The sequence below is a fragment of the Elephas maximus genome, chromosome 4 (genome assembly GCF_024166365.1).
Source record: "Elephas maximus indicus isolate mEleMax1 chromosome 4, mEleMax1 primary haplotype, whole genome shotgun sequence".
Lineage (NCBI taxonomy): Eukaryota > Metazoa > Chordata > Mammalia > Proboscidea > Elephantidae > Elephas > Elephas maximus.
In genome coordinates, this window is record NC_064822.1 from 176,430,042 (window position 1) to 176,455,461 (window position 25,420).

Here is a 25,420-nt window from a genome sequence, read left to right on the forward strand (position 1 = left end):
GCTCACTCCTTGGAACTCCCAGACTACTTTACGTGAACCTTTTCATGCCCAAGTGCTTGTTCTTTCATTTGTTTGTTCTTTCTTCAGTCATTCACGACTAATGGTAACTGATATTTATTGAGCACTTATTATGCCCCAGGTACTGTTGCCAGCATTACACAGGCATAAACTCATGCAGTCCCTAAAACAGTCCCATAGGATTCCATCCACAGGCATCTGAAGTGGCTGAAATGGCAGAACAAATCAGTCAAGCTCCCTTCCTAATGGTGGGAGCTGAGGGGGAATGACATGAAGGAAGTTGGGGCTAAGGCAGCCACTGTGGGCCATGAGTAAACTGAACAGGAAACTGACCAGCAGAGGCAGGAGGCGCCATATAGAATGGTCAGGTACAGAAAAGCTGTGTAGCTGTGTAAGTGACCTCGGGGCTTCCAAACCATGGCAGCCAGAGAGATGTTTTTAAAAATATAAATTAGATCATATAATTTTGTATGTATATCTTCAATAACTTCTCACCATACTTAGAATAAAACCCAAATATCTCATGAGCTTCTAACATTCCATATACTCTTATCTCATGCCACTTTACTCTTTACTCCCGATCCTCTGCTATGTTTCAGCCACACTGGTCCATTGTCAGGTTTTTGAATATACAAGGCTCTTCCCACCACAGAACCTTTGCACTTGCTATTTCATCTGCCTAGAAAACTTTTCTCTCAGCAACTCACATGCCTGACTCTTTGTACTATCCTCTAGGTTGGTCTCTGCAGCAATGTCTCCTCCTCAGGGAGGCTTCCTCTGGCTACACCATCTAAAGAAGGTCCCCCACATGATGTTGTTATTATTAATCTCTGTTCCTTCAAAGCACTTATCATAATTATAATCATTTTATCTGTTTATTATTGTTTATATAGTTTTTTTTAGGCTACTAACCAAAAGGCTGGTGATTTGAACCTACCCAATAGCACCATGGAAGAAAGGCCTGGCAATCGACTTCTATAAAATTGTTGTTGTTGCTGTGGGCAATCGAGTAGATTCCGACTCACAGTGACCTTATATGACAGAGTAGAACTGCCCCATAGGTTTTCGTAGGCTGAAATCTTTACAGGAGCAGATGGCTAGGACAAACCTTATGGAGTACAGTTCTACTCTGAAACATGTGGGGTCGCCATGAGTCTGAATCAACTAGACAGCAATGGGTTTGGCTTTTTTGGTTTATACCACTAGTCTGGCATTCTCAATCCTGGCTGCATATTGGAAACTTAAAACGAAGCAAAAGAAAATAATGCCAGTGGCTCTACTTCACAAAGACCCTGACTTCTCTGGTCTGGGACGGAGCCTAGACATGACCTTTTAAAAGCTCCTGGGGGATACGATGTGCCGCCAAGGTAGAGAACCACTGTGTTAGACTGTAAGCTCTGTAAGGATGAGGTCATGCTGGTACTGTCTCGGCAAACGCTTGATGCATGTTTACTGCATTGATACAAGCATAAGGAAAAGAAAGGGCAGTTGCTTTCTAGGGACAACTGAGGCTCTGGTCTATGTGTTTCCCTACAATGCACTCCTTTTCCTTGAAGTAATCTGAGTAGGACTCTGCCTCTCAGAATCAATCCCGCCCTCCATACTCAAAAAGAAAAAAAAAAAAAAAAAAACAAGACAAGAGCCCTTGGTTTTCAGTGCTGGGAGGGGACGAGCTCCATGCCCCATTTTACCAGCCTTCAATATTCCAAGTCTGTGAGGCCGGAAGTGAGGGGACTGTGTGGAGGGTGGGGCCCGTCCACCATACCTGTCCATGGAGAGCTGAGCAACCAGGGTGACGTCCGTGTTGTCGGAAGCAGGCTCGTACTCGTAGTGTAAGAAGTACAGGTGGGTCCTGTGGACGGTGAAACGCTCTCGCCGGAACTCATAGCACAGGTCATCCTCATCCAGCTCAGAGAGCTGCTTCTGGAGCTGAAAGATGGAAAGAGGGCGTGGGAACGAGAAAGGATACCCCGGGGCCCAGGAGCCTACCCACGGTGCCCTGCCCTCCCTGAAACTGTTATCTATTGGAACATTGTTGACAGGGTCAAAGACTGAAGACGACGACCACCATTTTTATTCCACCTTGTAACATAATCTAATTTCAAAAAGGTGATGATGGAGGACAACGTGTGCTCACCACCTGAAAAACGAGCCCCTCATACCTGAGAATGATGGCAGACTCACTGACAAATGTATAACCAAGACTCCTTACAACAAACAAAAAATGTTTTCCTAGACTACTTAGCGTAAGTTTCCGATAACACAGGGAAAACTTTCAGAGAAAAAGTAGCCACAACTGCATGGAGCACTACCTTTGTGGAGTTCAAGCTTTTCTCAACCCAGAGCTACACTTTTCAATCTTTGTACCAGGTATTGGAAAGATGGAGCCCTGGGGGGTGGGGGACAATGGTTAAGCACTCAGCAGCTAATTGAAAGGTTGGTGTTCGAACCCACCCAGCGGCTCCATGGAAGAAAGACCTGGCAATCTGCTCTGGTAAAGATTACACCCTAGGAATCCCTATGGGGCAGTTCTACTTTGTCAGGTGGGGCTGCTATGAGTTGGGATCAACTAGACGGCACACAACAACTGATTGGAAAGAAAAACAAATACATCACCAAAAACCAAAATTTTCCCTTAATTTCATCTAAATTTAATTAGAGCATCAGCACCTTACTTTTTTTTTCTCTTCCCTTTTTTCTATCTCTGAAAGTCTTACTTCATTAACTGGCTTGAAGAAATCCTTTCATGAGCTCTACTCCTCTCCTTCCTACTCCAAACAGGAAAAAGATCAGGCTAACCTGTTAACAAGGAACTAATTAAGGGTTTAAGGTTTGAGAGCTGAGTCCTTCATGGATACACGGTATTTCTGTCTCCTGCAAACACTGCTATAACACAACCAGGCAGAGATGATCATCCTGTTTTATAGATGAAGACATGTCTTAGTCATCTAGTGCTGCTATAACAGAAATACTATAAGTGGATTGCTGTAACAAAGAGAAATTTATGTCCTCACAGTAAAGTAGGCTAAAAGTCCAGATTCAGGGCGTCAGCTCCAGGGAAAGGCTTTCTCTCTCTGTTGGCCCTCTTATCAATCTTCCCCTGGACTAGGAGCTTCTCCATGCAGGGACCCCGGGTCCAAAGGATGTGCTCTGCTCCCAGCACTGCTTTCTTGGTGGTATGAGGTCCCCCTCTCTGCTTGCTTCCCTTTCATCTCTTGTAAGATAAAAGATGGTGCAGGCCACATCCAAGGGAAACTCCCTTCACATTGGACAAAGGATGTGACCTTAGTAAGGGTGTTACAATCCCACCCCAAATTCTCTTTAACATAAAACTACAATCACAAATGGAGGACAACCACACAATACTGGGAATCATGGCCCAGCCAAACTGATGCTCACATTTTTGAGGGAACATAATTCAATCCATGACAGGCACTGACATTAAAAAAAGTAAAATAACCTGGTGAAAAATGAATCTATAGATAGAAATCAGGTCGGTGGGTGGGATGAGAGGGTGAAGGACCTGGCAAGAGGCAGGTGAGAAGCTTCTGGGGTGATGAGAATGTTCTCCCATGAATCTGGAGGGGGTTGCATGGGTAGGCTTATTGTATGTCCATTACATTTCAATATTATTGACATTTTAAAAATAATACTCCACCACTTGTCCATCAGTTTGTCGTATCATGGTGGCTCGCATGTTGCTGTAATGTTGGAAGATACGCCGCCAGTATTTCAAATACCAGTAGGGCCACTCATGGCGGACAGGTTTCAGTGGAGCTTCCAGGCTAAGACAGACTAGGAAGAAGAACTTGGTGGTCTACTTCCAAAAAAAAAGTTGACCAATGAAAACCCTATGGCCAGCAGTGGAACACTGATACAGAGCTGGAAGATGAGCCCTTAAATTGGAAGGCACTCGAAATATGACTGGGGAAGAGTTGACAGCACCTAACAACACAACACCAACAACAAAAATAATACTTTCCTAAAGGTCACACAGGTGGTTCCAATATTCTTTGTTACATCAGCCTTGTCCAGCCCACGGTGCCATATAGATAAAAATAAAGTTTACATGGCTAGTTAAAAATCTGGCAGAATGTAATAGAGCATTTTCTCAAGAAGAAGGCATTTCTTTTTTTAAATCTCCAAACCAAAAGTGTAATAATCAACAAGAAAAAATATTCGCTTCCTTCTGTATAACCTTGTGTCAGTTCAGACCATTGCCTTGACAGATGAAGCTACGGCATTATTTCTCAAGATGTGCAGGACGGTAGATGATTGCATTAATTGCCCCAATTCTTCACCTCTCCCGTATCCTTACCCTGTGCTATGCAATTCTGCAGTTCTGCTTATTAAAGAGGCAGAGCCTGTTTCCCTGTCCTTGGAACCTGGGCTGGAGTGTGACTTGTTTTGGCTGATAGGATGCAGGGGAAGCAATGCTATATCAATCCTAAGGCTTGGCCTCAAGAGGACTGGTGTTTCTTGTACCTCTACCACGCCATGAGAAAATTCCTAGGCTAGCCTGCAGGGGGATGAGAGGCACCTGGAGCAGACGGAGTCTCCCCAGTTGCCCCAGTCACCAGCCAGATGCCCCCAGTCACGTGAGGGAGCCCAGATCAGTAGAATTGCCTCAGTGAACACTCCTTGGTGTACGCCACTGAGGTTTTGTGGGTTGAGAAACAGAAAACTGATGTTGTTGTTGCTGCTGCTGTTGGGTTCTGCTGAGTCGATTCTGACTCAGTCACCTCATGTGTTACAGGGTAGAACTGCCCCATAGGGTTTTCGAGGCTGTAATCTTTACAGAAGCAGATCACCAGGTCTTTCTCTCGCAGAGCCAGCGGGTGGGTTCAAATTGTGAACTTTTTGGGTGATAGAAATGTGTTATAGATTAAATTGTGCATTCACACCAAAATATGTGCTGGTATCCTGACCCCTATTTCTGTGGATGTAACCGACTCAACGGCAGTGGGTGGAATCCTGTTTGGAGATAGTTTTCTTTGTTATGTTAATCAGATCATACCAGTAGGGTGGGTTCTAAGTCTAATTACTTCTGAATAGATGTCATGTGAGGATTCTCTATAAGCCAAGGAAGCAAGGAATGCCAGGGTGACTGACAAGGAAGAAATCAGCTTGGTCGAGACCCTGATTTGGGCGTTCAGCTTCCACAACTGTGAGACAATAAATTTGTTTGTTAAAGCCACCCACTTCTAGTATCTCTGTGACATCAGCACTAGGTCGCTAAGGGCAGGCATTACTGGCATTTTGTGCGGGATACTTCTTCAAATGTAGGCCTGCCCCATACATCGCAGGACACTCAGCCTTCTGCGCCCCTGTCCACTAAGTGCTAGCAGCATTCTCCAATTTTTGTGACGACCAACAGTGGCCCAGTACAACTCTGAATGCACGCACATATTTCCAAATTCCCTGTGGGGGATCCGTTGGGAGCCAGTGGTCTGCGAGACATTCTCCGCTTTTGTCACTTTAAAATGTTTAACTGTTAAAAAGGATGCAATCAGGGATACTCTTTAGCTTTTCAAATCCAATTTGATGTCTCTGCTTTTTTGAAGATTCCCACTCTGCCAAGAGTTTAATAAAAAACCAGGAAAAAACGGGACTTCTCATTCCAACTGAGAACCCATGAGCCAGAGGACCCTTTCTGGTCTGCAGGATTAAACCCAAATCCCTTTGTTGAACTTCTGCTCAGAATTTGCATTTCTAACGAGTTCCCTGCTGAGAATTTGTATTTCCACCCCAGACCTACTGAATCCAAATTTACATTTTAATAAGATCCCCAGGTGATTCTTATGTATAACTTGTTAGAAACTCAAATTCCTAGCAGTGGTCTGAGATAGAAAGAAGGAGTCAGAAGCCCTGCTCTGAAGTTAAGGCTTGCCCTTCCAATTTCCTTTGTGTCCTCTAACTATATGCATAGGAGGTAACCAACAGACGCTTCTGAAGGTCACTATTGGCTCTGATGCTTGCAATTCTAGGGTCTGTGGTAACTGAACAGGTTTTGGAGAGCAAGCAAACTCCCTGCAGGGTGCTGGGTGAGGGTGATTTCCCTTCCTCTTCAAAGCCCTCTGGTGAGGCATCTGCAACCTCACTGGACAGTTGAGAAAGCAGTTTCAAGATCTTGAGGTCACTCAGGGTGTGGCTGGGCTCAAGGTCAAACGTGGGTCCGTGCTCTGCTACCACCATGCTGTCTTTCCAGGAGAGATGGTCTTTCAGCTGCAGGGCAGCAAGCATGTACAGCATACTGGCCCGACTCATGCCTACAAATCCTGGATAAGTTACTTAACCTTCCTGCGCTTCAATTGGCTCAACCGTAAGATGGGGATAATAATAGTAAGTACCACCACCCGGTTGTCAGTTTGTTGTGCTGGCTTACGTGCTGCTATGATGCTGGAAGCTATGCCACTCGTATTTCAAATACCGCCTGGGTCACCATGATGGACAGGTTTCAGTGGAGCTTCCAGACTAAGACAGACAAGGAAAAAAGGCCTGGCAATCTGCTTCTGAAAATTAGCCAATGAAAACCTTATGGATGACAACAGAAATTGTCCAATCAATTGCTGGAGGAGGACATTGTGCTTGGTTGAGATAGAGGGCCTATGAGGATGAGGAAGACCCTTGGTGAGATGGATTGGCACAGTAGCTGCAATGATGGTGTTAAATATGCCAGCAATCATGAGGGTGATATAGGACTGGCCAACATTTCACTCTGTCGTACCTAAGATCGCCATGAGTCATAGTCAACTCAACAACAGCTCTCCACCTATCTAATAGTAACTACACCAAGGGATTGTAGGAGGATTCTGAGAGATGCTTCGCATGAGGAATACAGTGTTTGGAGGGAAGTAAACACTCAACAGACGTCACCTATTATCATGGTTGTTATTATCACTAATTGGAAAGGGAGTCCCCAGGCCCTTCAAGGCACTTAGCTGCTTGCCTTCTGTCCTCAGACATCACCTGAAGGAGGATCTCATGCCAAGGGCCAGGGGGCAGGGAAGGCAGGGGCCGCATGAGTGTGAAGGGCCCTTCTGATGCATGAGGATCGGAGAGTCCCCATGTTCTTCTCCTCAAGGAACTCCAACATGCCTGGGAACCATGACGTTGCCTCCGAAGAGGAAACAACCAACTGATATTATCTTCCTTCCCTCCTTCACCCACACTGCAAAAGAGCACACGCAATTCTTTCCCGTTAGAGAACAAAAAAAAACATCTGCAAAATTCACGGCACAAGCAGGGTTTTGCTTTTGTTTTGTGTTTTTAATGTGTTGACAGAGTGCACGGCTTCCAGTTCCACAAAGAAAAGAGAGGGAGTGTTTGAGGGTGTGGGTGTGTATGTGCAAGATGTGTGTGTGTGACAATGAGTGTATGTGAGTGTGTATGTGTGTGTGCAGGCATATGTGTGTGCAGGATGAGTGTGAGCGTGAGGATGGGTGTGTAAGGATGAGTATGTGTATTATGAGTGTGCAGGCACATGTGTACGGAGAAAAGGGTCTTTCCTGAATGAGTTTTCAACAAGAAGCTTCTCCTCACCATATGAAAAATAGCATTAATGACCAGAATGTGAGAAATGAATGTGTGTGGGTTTCTCATCCTCCCCCCACCCCCCCAACACTCAACTAAAGCACATATAGCCCTCATGTGAATGAGTCAGGGAAAAATGACATGTCAAGGTATTATGCACTGAATCGTGCCCCCCCGCCACCGCCCATATGTGTTGGAGTCCTGACCTGTATACCTGTGGATGTAATCCTATTTGGAAATGGATTTTATTATGTTAATGAGGCCATATCCGTGTAGAGTGTGTCCTAAACCTCTCACTTGTGAGTGAAACAGAGCAGTGTAGACACAGAGACAATCAAGGACAAATGGTGGTGGTGGTGGGGGGGGATAAATGTCATGTGGAGATCACCAAGGAATGAGGAGCACCAGGCTACAGAAGGTGAAGGAGACAAGGATCTTTCCCCAGAGCTGACAGAGAGAGAGCCTTCGGCTAGAGCTGGTGCCCGGAATTTGGACTTCTAGCCTCTGGAACTGAGAAAATAAATTCCTGTTCTTTAGGTCGCCTACTTGTGGTATTTGTTACAGCAGCATTAGATAACTAAGACACAAGGTCAGTGGCTCCAGCACCCATACAGTGAGCTTCTAAAGGCAGAGGCTGTATCCCCCTCTTCTCTGACTCCCCTGGACCTAGACTCTCCAGAGCATCCTGTATGCTCAGCAAGCCTCTACTGGATGTGCCTGATAGTCACTGCAGGTAGGAAAGACAGCAGTGAGTGACCAATGAGGGTGCTCCAGAACAATCTCAGCATGGCCCATCCCAGAACCAGCCACCCTGGGGGATAAGCAGCCTCTAACCATGAACTTCATGGTACCAATTAATGTGACTCAGTGACATCCACATCCCAGGCTTACCTGTGGCCATCCCAGTGCAGAAGGGATAGGGTTTAGGGAATACTGTTGTCTACCAACCACACGGAAACCCTGGTGGCGTAGTGGTTAAGTGCTATGGCTGCTAACCAAAAGGTCTGCAGTTCGAATCTGCCAGGTGCTCCCTGGAAACCTTGTGGGGCAGTTCTACTCTGTCCTGTAGGGTCGTTATGAGTCAGAATTAACTTGATGGCAATGGGTTTGGTTTCGGTACCACCCACACTGGGTTTTATGGAAAACACATCAGTCATAGTGCCAACAGACCTACCCAACTTCAACCCTTGGCAGGTACGGGATTGCGGGCCAGTCAGATGCCTTCCTTGAGCTTTAATACCATATTCATCATCAGCATGGTGGTTTGTGCTTTCATTCAACTAACACGGACCGAGCACCTACTATGAGTCAGGTGCTGCGTGGGATGTTTTCTGGTATGATGTTTCAGTAGCGTTAATCTGCCAGCTATCCTCTGAACTGGGTGTTATCTTTGGAAATCGAGGCTCAAAACGTTTCAGTCAACGGCCAGTTACCTCGCTAGCAAGAAGCAGGCTCTGGATTGAGAATTCAGTCGTGGACCCCAAGCTGGGGACATTGTCACAATACAATTACCTCTCCCCCATGGGCTGGATGTGAGGATCAAATGAGATGGTTAAAGATACAACTTTGTTCCATGAACAAAACAGGCCATAGAAATGTATACGCAATCTGGTCCCCATACAGGAAACAGGCAAACAAAGAACCACATAGAAAACAGATTGAAGGCAACCCGTCACAATGTTAACGGAAATTTCCTCTGAGTGGTGGATTCACAGATGAATTTTATTTGCTTCCTCATACTTTTCTGTAGTTAACTAATTCCCTGCAATTTCCTCAAATGAGCTAATGCATGTAAAAGTGCTTTGTAAACTGTAAAGTGCTATATAAACCTAAGCAATGTTATTATGATTACATTATGCGCCATTTCAAATTCTAATCTGGGCTTGCTTATTGCTGACTGTGTGGCTGATGTTATCTCATGAAGGGAGACTCCACCAGCTTAAAAAAAAGGCATCCTTCCACCCAGGATATGAGTAATTTCTCCAGGGAGACACTGGGCTGTAGGCGAGTGCTTTCATTAACAGGTCTGAATGCTGTGGCACTCTGGCCACGGGGGAGCAGAGGGCTCCGGACAAGTCAGTCAAAGAAACAAAAGACAGATTTCTCCTGAGATAAAATGCATTTGCTAAATTGCTTCTTTGGGCAGCCAGCTGAGGCACAGGGAGATTTGGGCTCAAGGGAATGGTCCTTTAAGCAGTTTGCATTTATTTCTTCCCATCCTTAAGGACAGGGCCCTGGATGGACTTCTGAGCTGCCATAGATGATAGCTGGTCATGCCTGCGGATTCAGGGGGACTGGGAGTGTGCCTCTGTGCTCTGGCCTGAGGGATTCCTGTCTACAGCAAGCAAAACTGCAGTGAGATCATGAGGATGACTGGAAACCGAGCCCTGATCTCTCCAAGACTCATTTTCTGAATGACCCTGAGCAAGTCATTTCTCCCAGAAGTCAGAAAGAGTTTGGGCTTTGTGTGATAAAGGTCATCATGAATCCAATCCCCAAAATGTGGAGAGTGATCCAGTCCTCACATTCCTGCTTCTCCATTCTTGTACCCAGCCATAGCCCGGCACTCTCTTGCTGATCCTAGCCACCTGGAGCTAGGTCGGCACTCAGAAGTTAAAAGGACACTGTCTTTTAGACGTCCAAACAGACAGATGACAACTGCAAGTTTGAGGAGTCTACATGACACCGCTGCTTTCTGACCCGCTGGTCACAAATTTGGGGCTGATTTCCCACAACCCCTCAGGATGTCAGCTGCAAGCTCAGGAGTCCATACAATACCCTTATTTTCTGACCTGCTGGTTCCATCACCTTTGGGTTCAATAATTCACTGGAACAACTCACAGAATTCATGGAGAGTATACTGATGGCACAATGGTTAAAGAGTTCGGCTGCTAATCAAAAAGGCAGTGGTTTGAACCCACGAGTTGCTTTGCCGGAGCAGTCTGCTTCTGTAAGGATTACAGCCTTGGAGACTCTATGCGGCATTTCTACTCTGCCCTGCAGGGTCGCTATGAGTCAGAGTCGACTTGATGGCAATAGTTTTTTTAATACCACACTTAGAACTACAGGTTTATTATAGCCACAAAGAATACAAATGAAGAGACGCATGGGGTGAGGCCTGGGATGGTTCCCCACACAGCTTCCATGTCCCAAGGGACGTACCACCCTTCTGAGCGCAGATGTCCTCATCAACCAGGAAGCTCTCTGCGTTCAAGGTTTTTACTGACCAGTTCTGCAGGATAGGCTAAATCATGCCTCCTAAGGCCAGTTGATAACAGCCTCCCAGGTGAGTCTTTTCTGGTCAGGTCAGTTCCCACTTGCTAGCACAAATTCTTAGGTGTGGCCTGGAAGTCCTAGACCAAGGTTCCCCAATTACTCCAGTGGTTATTTCTCTGGAGCCAAGAACAAAGGCCGCCTTCCTCAGGTTCTTTACCCCGTAGGCTTCATGAGATAACTCTCAAGGATCAAGCACTCACTGGGCAGACAATGCGCTGGACTCTGCAGGCACTTTCTTGTTCAGCACTCTTAACCACCCTGTGAGTTAGGGACTACTTTTCATAGATGAAGACATCCATCTTTGGAAAGGGTAAGCCACTTGTCCAAGGCCACACAATTAGTGAAAAGAGCAGCTGAGACTCAAACCCAGGTATATTTCTGCTGAGTTCTTGCAGGTAACCAAGCCACTACAATGCCTTGTTAATCCATCTCTGAGGTTCTTTCTAGTGTTAGCAATTGACGATTCTGTGACTACAAGATTGAAAGAATCTGGGTCCCTGAGCCTGGAGAAAAGCTGCCTGCCAACAGGAATGCCATCTCGATCTCACATGAACGAGTAATAAACTTCCAGCATGTTAAGCCATTTTACAACTTCTAGAAGGAAGCATTGGTAGTTCAGTGGTAGAATTCTTGCTGCCCATGCAGAAGACCTAGGTTGGATTCTCCGCCAACGTACCTCAAGCACAGCCACCATCTGTCTGTCAGGGGAGACCTGTGTGTTGCTATGATGTTGAACAAGTTTCAGTGGAGCTGTTGAACAAGTTTCAGTGGAGCTTCCAGACCAAGAAGAACTAGGAAAAAAGGCGATCTACTTCTGAAAATCAACCAGTGGAAACCCTATGGATCACAATGGTTTGATTTCCAACTGATCATGGGGATGGTGTGGGACCCGACAACTTTTTATTCTATGGTACATGGATTTGCCATGAGTCAAGAGCTGACTTGATGACAGCTAACAACAACAGGAGTCTTACCTAACACAGCCACTTTAGAATAATAAAAAAAAAAATAGTGGCCATTAAGTGATGAAGACATAGTACAATGGCCCAAATAGAGAGCCTCTAAGGCCACTGGTCCCCCACACGTCTGTCAGTTTGTTGTACTGTCATGGAAGAAGTACAGCCAGAATGCTCCTTAAAAGCGAGGATGGCGACAATTCATCTTACATACTTTGCACGTTATCAGGAGGAATCAGTCCCTGGAGAAGGACATCATGCTTTGTAAAGTAGAGGGCCAGGGAAAAAGAGGATAAACCCTCACCTACGTGGATTGACACAGTGGCTACAACAATGGGCTCAAGCGTGAGAATGATCATGAGGATGGCACAGGTCAGGTAGTGTTTCCTTCTGTTGTAAATAGGGTCACTATGAGTCAAAAGCGATTTGATGGCACCTGACAACATAAAAAAAAAAAAAAATTTTTTTTTTTTTTTTTTTAACAACATAATAACAAGGCCACTGGTTTCTTCTTGCAACACTCCTCCTTCTGATATCTTGGCACAATGAAGGGACATGTCTGGTAGGTAAGATAACACTCAAAGGGTACTGTTTTCTACATTCACTTTTTAGCGCTCTTCATATCCATTATTTCGTTTGTTCCTCCCTAACACCTTCCTGAGATGGGCAGGGCTGCCTGTAGTACACTCAGCTGACAGGTGAGGACGCTGGGGCACTAGAGATTTGCTCAGAGAAGCTGCAACTCTAACCCGTCTTCCGGAACTTAATCCAGTGTGCTTTTCTGTGCTTGCCACGAGGCAGTTACTTTTTATTAAATCATACAGATTATTATTGAATCACAGAGACAGGTAGGGGAAGATCACCTGCTCACTGGTTGCTTGCTGTGTGTTTTAATCAACAGAGTTCCAGGAACCCAATGCATTTTTATTAAGGAAACCAAACCAGGTGCCACTTTCATTCTTTAGTGGGAGGGGAGAGACATGGGTTCCAGTCAATGTTCAGAGAGGGTCTGCTCAGCCCTGACCGGAGCTCTGAGGGGAGAAAGAAGAAAAAGGCATGGTCTCCTGCCTTCTCAGGTACCAGTATTAAGTCATTCACTGCACACAAGTGCTGTTAGTCGCTATTAAATTGGCTCTGATTCATGGTGACTTTAGGTATAACAGAATGAAACATTGCCCTGTCCTGTGCCATCTTCATCCATACACAAAATTAACTCCAAGCTCTGTGCCAGGAATGGGGAATGGATCCCCAGTTTATGCATTTAAAGAGTTTATGCAGTCTAGTTGTTGTTGAGTCGGTTCTGTCTCAGTGACCCTATGTACCACGGAACAAAACACTGCCCCGTCCTGTGCCATCATCACAATCATTGTTATGCTTGAGTCCATTGTTGCAGCTACCGTGTCAATTCATTTTGTCAAGGGTCTTCCTCTTTTCCGCTGACCCTGTACTTTACCAAGCATGATGTCCTTCTCCAAGGACTGATCCCTCCGGACAATATGTTCAAAATATGTAAGATATACTCTTGTCATCCTTCCTTCTAAGGAGGGGCAAAGAAGCAAGTCAGCACCTACAATTCCATGCAATTACAATATGAATAAATAATACAAATAAAACTTAATGGGGGGGGGATGTGTTATGTGCTACACTATTCTAAGCACTATTCTAAGCTTCTGACCTGTCTTTATTTAGTCTTCATAAATCTATGAGGTAGGAATAATTACTATTCTCATCTTACAGATGAGAAAACTGAGCCACAGTGAGTTTAAGTCAATTGCCTGAAATCCCACAGCTAGTGTTCCTAGCATTTTATATGGGGCTGTCTTGCTCCAGAACTGCTCTTTAACCTAATATGCAAGGGCAGGAGAGGCTGCTCAGTGGAAGGTGACTCAGCTAGAAGGACAGGAGGGAGTGGGCTGCTACAAAGGCACAGGAGAATAGAGAGAGTCCCAGAAGTTTAGGCAAAGGGAAGTATGCAAATTGAGGATAGACAGTAAAAAGCAGGCAGGCCAGAGGGGTACCCTGTGGCTTGCCGTATATCCACGAGTATCTTGACCCCTTGGTTCACAAACTACTAACTCCTTTGCTCCTCTTCCCTCATCCCCTCCCCTGGCCTCTCAGGTCAAACCTGGGGTCCATAAGGCTTTGGGAACTTCATAAGCCCCCAGAGGGCCACTGGAGGCTGGCCCTGGGAAGCCTGTCTGAATGCTCTGGGCATTGTCCACCCTGGGCTATGCTGCCCGCCGCGTGACGAAAGGCTTGGTGACATGTGGCTCGCATGTGAGAGCATTAATGAATTCTGGCTTTTCTCTGGGGTTTCTCTGGGATACAGCTGTTTCCACAGAGCCATCTGTTCCTTGGCACTGCCACGCAGAGTGGCGCCATAAAGTGTTTATAGAATCTGTTTATATGTGTCTTATTTTTAACTTCTAATTGAGCCATGGTGATGCTGTTGTCTTTTCCTCTTAGTGGGCTTAATATCAGGGAACGTGGTCCCACAGGCAGCCCATCACCCTTGCAGCATGAGGAACTTAAACTTGGAACACCTCTTCATTTCAGAAAGGAGGTAGGGATCTCAGAGCAGTTTTGGGGGAAGGTGCCCAAATCAGCTTTTGGCCAGCACTCATAACAATAACGTCCCGTGGCTGCATGCTACTTGGTCTACCTCAACTCCGTCAACCACCCCAACAGCCTAACCAGTAAAGCCAGTTGCTGTCAAACTGATTCCCATGCATGGCGACCCCAGGTGTGACTGAGTACAACTGTGCTGCTTAGCCTTTTTAATGACTAATTTTTTGGAAGTAAACCCACCAGGCTTTTCTTCCAAGGTGCCTCTGGGTAAACTTGAACTTCTAACCCTTGGGTTAGCAGCCAAGTGCGTTAACCATTTGTACCACCGAGGGGCTTCCCTAATGGTCTGGGGTGGGTTTATTCACTGATCTTTTCACACATGAGAAAATGGAGGCTTGTGGAAGGTGAGAGTTCTGCTACAAGTCATAGATCCAGTCCTTGGGGCCAGGTTTCTGGTTCCAAGGACAGGGATCTTCCTGGCACATTACAAATGCTTCAAGGGAAAGATGTGTTATAGTTCATTTGTTCAGCACAACTTACCAAGCACATAATAGTACTAGGCAATCTTTCAGGCAGAAGGTGATAATGATGACTAAAATAGACAAAAATCCCTGCAGCCACAGAGTTTACATTCTAGCGGAGGGAAACATAAATCAACAAAATGAATAAGTGTTAATATATAGAATGCCCACTGCTGATAAATAAAGGAGGGAACTCTAGAGATGGGGAGTAAAGGAACAGGGGCCAGGTGTTGCAATTTAACGGGGAGTCCTTTAAATAGTTGTAGAAAGACCACTGAACTGTGAGTCAGGGGCTCAAAGCCAGCTCCCTCTCTGCATTGACCTGATTCATGACTTCAATTCTCTGAGCTTCCATTTCCTCCTCTGTAAAATGGAGATATCTAGCTTAGGAGGCATTGGGGGTTCAGTGGTACAGTTCTCGCCTTCCACGGGGGAGACCAGTGTTTGATTCCCAGCCAATGCATCTCATGTGCAGCCATGACCCGGCTGTCAGTGGAGGCCTATGTGTTGCTATTAAGCTGAACAAGTTTCAGTGGAGCGTCCCGCCTGAGATGAACCGGTAAGAAAGGCCCAGCAATCTAGTTCCGAAAATCAGACAACAAAAACCCTATGGACCACAACAGTCCAAACTGCAACTGATCATAGAGATTGCACAGGACCAGGCAGCATTTCCTTCTGTTGTGCGTGTGACTCACTGGCATCTAACTACCACTACCACCAATAACTACCTTGCAGGGTTAGGGAAACAGTAAGAAAAACCAAGTAAAATAACTAGGTGAATCATTAAAAAACTTACAGTTATTGTGATGTTAATTCCAAATACATAGCTACATCCAGTTGGGAAGCATGACCCTGGGACTGTCGCTTTAGGGTTAGATAGCTCTGACTTTAACCTTGGCCTACCCATTGAGGAGTTGTGTGACTCTGAGCAAATAACTCATCCTTTCGGAACTTCGGTTCTCTTATCTGTGACATGTGACTCATAATAAACACCTCCCACGGCTGTGGCGAAGATTAAAGTCATATTTCTCTTTCTCTGCAGGGTATCTCCAATTCTCAAAAGATAGAAGAATGCCGAGCAAGGTCTTGGAATAGGACAAAGAGCTGAGCTAATCCCGAGAGTGACAGAAGACCTAGCACAGGGATGGCCAACGGGCTTCAGCTCGCATGCCATTGTCTGGTAACAGTACTGGCTGTCTAAGGGCTGTGTTGGGGAGGAGTGTGGGGTTCGACCTGGGTGCAAAGAGTGTGGTCATCAATTATTGATGTCTGCTGTGGGCATGGGGTAAGGAAGCTATAAATGTACAGACACTGACTGTTGACTTACAATATCAATGGTAAAATTCATTGCTGTCCAGACTTTTTTTAATTTTTATTTTGCATCTTCTGGATGTTTGAAATGTTGCACAATTTAACTTCTAACATGACAATGGATAACTCCTTTACCAGCATTCTTTCAGACTTAAATACCATTGGTCTTTCTTAGGCTGCCAGGTGAAGGATGAACAGGGAGGGGAGCCAGAAAGGGTTGTTCTGAATCTGATGAACTGAAAGTGACAGCTGTCAGAAAGGAAACTGCAGAGTAAGCAGCAAATAGTCTGAGGCCATTTCCTCCTGGGATAAACAGCGTCTTCTCTCCTCTGGTCAATCCTTACCCTCTCCATCCTACTCAATGCAACCCTTAGTCATCAAAAACTGTAAACTGAGTTTAATATATATTGGTTACTAAAGGAAAAGTATGTACTTTAGCAAGAGTCCCATCCAAATTGGTGAAAACACATATATTTTAATGATTTTGCCTTTCAAAAGGTGAGCTTCCTTTATATGGAAAATTTTCTTAGGTGGAACAAGGCACTCTTGACAATAAAGCATCACACTACAAACACAATGGTTCAGGGGAGTTGCATGTATGTGAGTAACACTCTGCATGGAAATATTAGATAGAATAAAAAAAACAAGACCCAATGCTGTCGAGTCGATTCCGACTCATAGCAACCCTACAGGCCAGAGTAGAACTGCCCCATACAGTTTCCAAGGAGCGCCTGGCAGATTTGAACTGCCAACCTTTTGGTTAGCAGCTGTAGCACTTAATCACTACGCCACCAGGGTTTCCTAGATAGAATAGATATATAGATTATATAGATATTTACAGATACATCTGTGTAGAGAGTATATGGACAATGAATAAGGAAGACCAAAGAAGAACTGAAGCCTTTGAATTATGGTGTTGGCGCAGAAGAGTGAATATACCATGGACTGCCAGAAGAAGGGACAAATCTGCTTGGAAGAAGTACAGTCAGAATGCTCATTAGAAGCGAGGATGGCCAGGCTTTGTCTCACATACTTTGGACATGTTATCAGGAGGCACTGTCCCAGGAGAAGGACATCACGTTTGGTAAAGTAGAGGGTCAGCAAAAAAGAGGAAGACCTTCAACAAGATAGAGTGACAGAGTGGCTGCAACCATGGGCTCAAGCATAACAACGATTGTGAGGATGGTGCAGGACCGGGCAGTGTTTTATTCTGCTGTCCAAAGGGTAGCTATGAATTGGAACTGACTCGATGGCATCTAACAACAACAGTGTAGATAGTATAGATACCATTAGGTAGCGTAGACACTATCTGACATGTTGTCAGATACAAGAGAGAAAAAAAAAAAGGGGTGTCCTTATTTTTCATTGCTCCAGTGGACAGGACTCAGACTAATGGGCTCCTTATAGAAAGGAAGACTTCAACTCAATGCAGGAAAGAATGGTTTATTTAGCATCTGGAGCTTTCCAACAGTGGAGTAAGCTGCCTTGGGAGGTAGCGAGCTCCCTGTCTTTGGAAAGATTCTAGCAGGAGCCAGAGGCAAGTGTGTTAGGGATACTGTAGCTGGATTTCTGCATGGATAGCAGGGTGGAGAAGGTCTGTGATTATCTAATTGTGTTCTGTGGAGTTCCAGGGCTTCTTGGGTGGGGGTAGGTAGCCAAAGAAAGGGAGAAATGCTAATATAGAGAGTTCTAGCTTTCATCCCGACTTAATGCAGATAATAGTAACCGATGCCTAGTGAACTCTAAGGTCCCTGGGTGGCGCAAACAGTTTGCGCTTGACTACTAACCTAAAGGTTGGCGGTTCAAACTCACCTAGTGGCACCACTAAAGAAAGGCCTGATGATCTGCTTCCATGCAGATTACGGCCAAGAAAAGCCTACGGAGCAGTTCTACTGTGTTAACACATGGGGTTACAGGAGCTGGAATTGACTTGACAGCAACGAGTTTTGTTGTTGTTGTTGCTGCTGTTCAGTGAACTCTTACAATGCATTACATCAATTAAATTATTGGTTCCAGGGAGAGGTACCCACACAAGCAATGGGACAGGAGAACATCTCCAAGGAAGAGTGGTGGTGCCCATCAGCTACCATCATTCTACACCATTGTTGAAGCCTGTTTTCTTCCAAACCAAACTAAATGTCCTGACACAGGCTCTGAAATGGGGACCTGCTCCTCTTGTCTTGTTGTTGTTGCTGTTGTTAGGTGCTGGAGAGTCGGTTCCAACTCAGCGACATGCACAACAGAATGAAACAGTGTCCAGTCCTGTGCTATCCTCATAACCCTTGTTAAGTTTGAGCCCATCGTTACAGCCACTGTGTCAATCCATCTCCTTGAGGGTCTTCCTCTTTTTCACGGACCTCTACCAACATGATGTCCTTCTCCAGGGACTAATACCTCCTGACAATATGTTCAAAGTACATGAGATAAAGTCTTGCCATCCTTGCTTCCAAGGAACATTCGGCTGTACTTCTTCCAAGGCAAATTTGTTTGTTCTTCTGGCACTCCATGGCATATTCAATATTCTTCCCCAACACCACAATTCAAAGATGTCACTTCTTCTTTGGTCTTCCTTATTTATCATCCAGCTTTCACATGCATGTGAGGCGACTGAAAACACCATGGCTTGGGTCAAATGCACCTTAGTCCTCAAAGTGACATCTGCTTTTTACCTTTAAAGAGGTCTTTGCAGCAGATTTGCCCAATGCAATGTGTTGTTTGATTTCTTGACTGTTGCTTCCATGGGCGTTGATTGCGGATCCAAGTAAAATGAAATCCTTGATAACTTCAATCTTTTGTCCCATCTTAGCTCCTCACTAAAAGGTTGAATCCCTTCGTCTTTTCTTTCTTTCTTGGCAGAAAAGTCAACCACATGGTCTCTCCTTACCACTGTGAGTCTCGTAATTGGTTGGCAATCTGCCTGGGATTGTTTGACCAAGAGCAAATGTGAAAACTTCTCACATGCATACATGGAACTCTGCAGGTTCCTCTCTCTGCTGGGCCTTTTTGCAGAATTGTTGATAAAACCTGAAGCCCATTCTTGGAAAATGGATTATTATCAGATCAGTGGGGCATTATCATGTATGAAAAAAAATACATGTCAATGAACACTGTGTTCCTGGTGTCAAGCCCTTCTTTTGACAACTGAACATAAATTACCCATGAGACTCTGTGACAAAGGCATCAACATCTCCATTCTTCAGATGGTGAACCCAAGGCTCAGGGCATTTAAGTGACTTCTCTGATGTTGTGTCTATTAACATAAGTGGATCTGGGATTCCCAGACAGCTCATGCCCTTATAATCATCATCACCTCCCCAGTGAAGAAATAATAATAATAATAATGTAAAAATTAGCTTGTGCAGCCCTTTCATAGTTCTCCCACTGCCTTCTTCTGAGTCTCAAGCCCTAGCAGTTCCCTGAATATGCCAGGCTCGTGTTTTCTTCTGTCTGTCTTTGCTCATGCTGTTCCCTCCTCACTCCGACTTATTCATCTTTCAAACCTCACTTCCTCTAGGAAGTCTTCCCTGATGTACCTTCTCTCCCCCAGTCTCCTGTACTCCCAAAGCACTGTTGCCATCACAGCTTTACCACGCAGGACAACAACTGCCTGACTGTCTGCAGTCCTCCCTAGGCAAGCATGAGAGCAGGGCTCTGCCCTGCAATGCTCCCCACTGGGTCACTAGCCTGTGGCTGGCAGTTGTTTGCCATCTGGGATCCAATGAAGAGGCTCCTGAGTTTCTTTGAGACTCATCACCATCTGTGCACTTGTCACAGCTCTAACGACCTCGTCCCACAGAGCTGGGAGCTTCCAGCTTTGGGCAGGACCCAGGGCGCTACCCTTTCCCGCTGGTTGTGTTTGCAGATAACACTTGACATGCTGCGGAGGACAGGTGGTAGAACTCCCCACGGAGATGCAGCTCCAGAAGTGCTGTGTTTACAGACTCTAGCCTTGCCCAGTCCCAGCCGCTGCTGGCAGCTGAAGCCAGAGAACCTGGCTGGAGCCCGGCATGGGGACCTACTGTCTTGATGTAGAGGTCCCAGGTGCATCTGATCCCCTGTTCTTAGAGCCACAGAACAATGGGCTGGAGAGGGAATCTATTCTGCTCTCTCCATCCTCACTGCTGCTGCCCTAGGTAAGAACCTGTGTTTGCCAGTGCTGTTGTGCCAGAAATACCACCAGTGGGTGGTTTTAATGAACAGAAATGTACTTTGTCACAGTTTAAGGGCTCTGGTAGTGCGGTGGTTAAGGGCTGTGAACCAAAAGCTCAGCAATTCTAACCCACCAGTGGGTCCTCAGGAGAAAGATGTGGCAGTCTGCTCTGTAAATATTACAGCCTAAGAAACCCTCTGGGGAGGTACTACTCTGTCCTATAGGGTCACTAGGAGTTGGAATTGACTCAGTGGCAATGGGTAAGGAGGCTAGAAGCACGAATGCAGTGTGTGGCTCTATGGGGGAGGTCCTTCTTTGTCTATTTCAGCTTCTGGTGGCCAGCAATCCTTGGAGTTCCTGGGCTTGTAGATTCATCTGCCTCTGTTGGCATCAGATAGTGTCTCTCTTCCCCCATTTGTGCTCCTTTGTCTCTGTGTCTAGGCTGCCCCTTATATCACTCAGAAATGATTAGGTTGAAAACAACCTTACACTGATATGGTCTCATTAACATAACAAAGAAAACCCTATTCCCAAATGGGATCACATCCACAGTGGTCAGGACTCCAACACATATTTTCGGGGGGACACAATGCAATCCATAATAAAGCTCAATCATTGTCTTTTGCCTGGGATGTGGGGATAGCCCCCCAAGTGGTCCCTGCCTCCAGTCTCATCCCTTTCATTCTATTCTCTACACTGAATGATTTTTCTCAAGTGTAAATCTGACTATGATTAAACCCCTTCGGTGGCTCCTTACTGCCGACAGGACAACTTCTAAACTCCTAGGCATAGCCAAGGCTTTTCAAGATCTGCCTCCCGGCTGGCTCCACCCATTATCTCTCTCCCCACAAGCCCTGTGCTCTAGAACACAAACTAGGCACGTGCTCTTTTAACTCCTCACTTTCTCATCTGCTCTTCCCTTACCTGATGTTTCATTCTTCTCTCTCATCTGCTCAAATCATTCATTCACGCAGTATTTACTGGGTGCTTACTATGTACTTACATGAGTCGGAATCTACTCAATGACAGTGGGTTTTTTGGGTTTAGTTTTATTCTAGGGGATGGGGACCCAGGGGTGAACAATACAGGCAAAGTCTCTAACAGATTTATATTCTGGTCTTGTATTTGGGGAAAAACTAGGAAACAAATCCATGAACCAAATAACTGCAGATAGCTGCATACACTATGATGAAAATAAAATAGGGCATGTCACAGAAAGTGACTTGATAAGGTACATTAGCTTCGCGGGGGTGGTCAGGGAAAGTCTCTATGATGAGGCCACCTCTGGGACATTTAAACACCCAAGGGCAAGGCGTTCCAGAGAGTGGGAATAGCAAGTACAAAGGCCCTGAGGTGAGAATGAGCCTAGAATGCAGAAGGAAGAGAAAGGAGGCCAGCCTGTCTCAGGAGAAGCAGCCCGGGGAGAGTGGCTGGGATGATGGCTGTGGCTGTGTGCTTAGAAATGCTGGTCTCTTGTTTATGGTGCTCTCCATGATGGGACAGGCTTGGCTCCTGGTGTCTCCAGCAGTTTTTATTTAGCAAGCCACTCATGTGTAGGGACTGGCCAGCCTCTAATGTCAGCCCTAGTACCCCACATGGTGGCTGGCAGATGGCTGGCATTCATGCATGCTTAATACCAGTACCAGTTGCCCTCAAGTCCGTCCCAACTCATGGAGGCTCCATGTGTATCAGAGTAGAACTGTGCCCCATAGGGTTTTCAGTGGTTGATTTTTTGGAAGTAGATGACTAAATCTTTCTTCTGAGGTGCCTCTGGGTGGACTTGAACCTCCAACCTTTTGGTTGGCAGCGGAGTACATCATCTGTTTGCACCACCCAGGGTCTCCCACACATGCTTACTGACCGAATACATGCAGCCACAGACTCTGAGAAAGACCCTCGGTGACTTCTTCACCTTGATGCCCCACCAGTGAAGGTGACAGCGGGAGAAGCCAGTGAGTCATTTATGTAGGGAGTTCCACTGGGTATGACGTTCAGCTCACCACAGGAACGCACTGATATGATCAACTGATACCTTTATCCTGCAAGGCTTTTTATTTGAGCCTCTTACACAGAAGGGGAAAAAAAAAAAGAGCAAAAGTACGGTTTTCATTTAGCTTTTGGAAAAAAGTACCAAATGGGCACTCAAATATTGATGATGATGACAAATACTGATTTGAGCAAAGAGAACTAAAGGAAAAACTCAAAGAACACAGTGTTTGTCGAAGCCTCTAAGTGCTTCCCAGAATCGAGATTTCAAGTGCTTAATGGCTTTCTTTCCTCTACTGCTGGTTGTAAAGGGCAGATGTGGAGAAAGGCATCTGGGGTGATGCTGAGAAGGGCCAGTGGAGCAATCGGGGGCTCCACTGTGATCTGAGGCCAAGCAACAGAGAGCAAGGATGGTAATTTCACCAGAGAGTTGTCCTGATAAGCAGCCAGGTATGAGTGATACCTCCAATCTTTCCACAGATGCTCTCCCCTGCCATTGGAGCCCAAAGGAATTCTCACAGCATCCAAAATCACAAAAACAAAAAACAAAAAACCACTAACGGTAATGAAACAAAATCCTGACTCTTTCACCTGGTTTACAAATGCTGTCGCGCTCTGGACCCTGTTTACCTGCTGCTCAACTTCCCTTGTCCTGTCATTTCCCACTAGCCCCCAAACCATCCTGTTTCTCACAGTGGAGCCTGTCCCTGCCTCAGGGCCTTTGCACAGCTACTCCCTCTACCTGGAATGCACTTCCCTTGCTCTTCTGCAGTTGGATCTTTCTTTTTTTTTTTTTAATTGTGATTAAGATATACATGCCAAAACACTCTCCAATACAACCACCTCCACATTCACAATTCAGTGACATTGACTGCATTCCTCATGCTGAGGCCTGGCTCTTTCTCATTATTCTGATCTCAGCTTAAAGACCCCTTCCTCAGAGAAGCCCTCCTTGATTCCCCAGTGGAGCTGCCCAGCTGCTTGTGAATACATCACTATGCAGTCCTTGCCACTGACTACTAATTTTTCTTGATAGTTGTTACTGTTACGTATTGTTGAGTCAGTTCTGACTCAGTGACCCTATGTACAACAAAACGAAACACTACCCGATCCTGTGCCATCTTCACAATTGTTGTTATGCTTGAGCCCATTGTTGCAGCCACTGTGTCAATCCATCTCCTTAAGGGTCTTCCTCTTTTTCAATGACCCTTTACTTTACAAAGCATGCTGTCCTTCTCCAGGGACTGATCCCTCCTGATAACACCTCCAAGGTATGTGAGATGAAGTCCCACCATCCTTGCATCTAAGAAGCATTCTGACTGTACTTCTTCCAAGACAGATTTGTTCACTCCTTTCGCGGTCCATGGTATATTCAATATTCTTCACCAACACCATAATTCAAAAAACATCAATTCTTCTTTGGTTTTCCTTATTCATCGTATGTTTAGTTATTAATTGTGTTTCCCACACTAGAATATAAGCACCGTGAGAGTAGGGACCCTCTGTATCTTTTTTTTTTTTTCAACTCAGTGCTCAGAATAAATAAAAGGTCCTCAGTAAATGTTTGTTGAACGAATGAATGAACCAATGACTTCTGTGCGTATTACTAACAGTCAAGGAAAGGGCAGGGAACGTGTACTTACTGAGCATCTAACACATGGCAGACATTGAGCGAGGTGTTCTACATGCAATTTCTCACTTAGTCTCAAAACGTTCCTGACAAACAAATGATTTTAATCCCCATTTGACAGTTGAGGATACTGAAGCACAGAGAGGTTGAGGAACTTGCCCAGGGTCACACAGGTAGTAACTGGATGAGATTAAAGCCGAACCCTGTGAGTCAGAACAGACTCCGCAGCAACAGGTAAAGCCGAGTCCAGGTCGGCTGACTCCACGTGCCTGCTTTCCCCTCAACAGCATGCTGCTTCCCCACACCTGCCCCCGAGCCTGAAGTCAGTGTCCTGCTTGCTGTGTGACTGGGCAGTCTGCTTAGACCTCTCGGTGCCTCAACTTCTTCAACTCTAAATGGGGGAAATAAAAGATTTCTATGAGCATTAGGGGCAGCGGTGGTTCAGTGGTAGAATTCTCGAGTTTCATGTGGGAAGCTTGGGTTTGATTCCCGGCCACTGTACCTCAGGCACAGTCACCACCCATCCGTCTGTGGAGGCTTGCGTGTTGCTATGGACAACTAAACAGGTTCCAAGAGAGCTTCCAGACTAAGATGGGCTCGAAAGAAAGGCCTGATGATCTACCTCCCCAAATCAGCCAATTGGGGTCTTCATGAATCAGGAGTCAACTTGACAGCAGTTAACAACAACATATGAAAAATTAACAATGAAGAATGTTAGATAGGCCTATGACTACTTATCCAACAATTCTGTCAACTATGCTAAGCCCTAAAGGAGCCAGTTACGCGTGAAATTCTCTTTTTGTGCACTGACCAACTTAATTGTGGATCTCCCATGCAGGTGCCGAACGACCGCAGAGTTTCAAGGCCACAGAGAGACAGACAATCTATCGCTGTGTCACTGGTGCTGTGGCTCCTTCTCTTTCCTCCACTTGGAAATTCTCACGTAAGACGCATTTCTGACTGCACCTAGCCTGGGTCATACTTCCCTCCTCCATCCACAGCCTTCAGCACTGACGTGGTCTGCTGATGTGCCCATCTCCCCACCAGTGACCTCCCATGGCAGGGATGGCCTGTTCACTGAGGTCATGTCCTGAGCTGGCACCGAGTCTGGCACGCGGGAGGTACTTAGCAGACACATGGAAAAGGCCACCCTAGACCCGCTGAGCCTGGCTGAGCACTTACGTTTTCACTGTTGACATCTGCTTCACTGGGGCAGCCAAACAGTTCCCGCCTCAGCAGGTTCCCATCATACTCCAGGAAGGTCAGGTAAAGGTTGCGGAAAAACTCCACGTGCTTGTTCTTCACCCGAAGCTTCTTGGGGGAGTTCCAGTGAATGACCTGGAGGGGCAAGAAGGAGACAGTCAGGCAGGGGGGACCCAGCACAGGTAGGAAGCATGCGGCTTCACACTGGGTTAAGCACTGTTTGTGTGTTTGCTGATTTATTCATTCACTCACTCATCCATTTGTACAA

The 25,420-nt window shown here is 45.8% G+C and overlaps 1 protein-coding gene across 4 annotated transcripts in view; it reads right to left on the reverse strand.

Annotated features, from left to right (window-relative positions):
- The window catches only part of LARGE1 (LARGE xylosyl- and glucuronyltransferase 1), a 686,352-nt gene that overhangs the window by 53,076 nt on the left and 607,856 nt on the right, over positions 1-25,420 (reverse strand). For all 4 annotated transcript variants that reach the window (XM_049884284.1, XM_049884285.1, XM_049884286.1 and 1 more), the window contains 2 exons: positions 25,132-25,287; positions 1,784-1,947 (listed from right to left, as the gene is read on the reverse strand). In XM_049884284.1, coding sequence (XP_049740241.1) covers positions 1,784-1,947; positions 25,132-25,287 — 320 coding nt within the window. The remainder of the gene's footprint in view (positions 1-1,783; positions 1,948-25,131; positions 25,288-25,420) is intronic.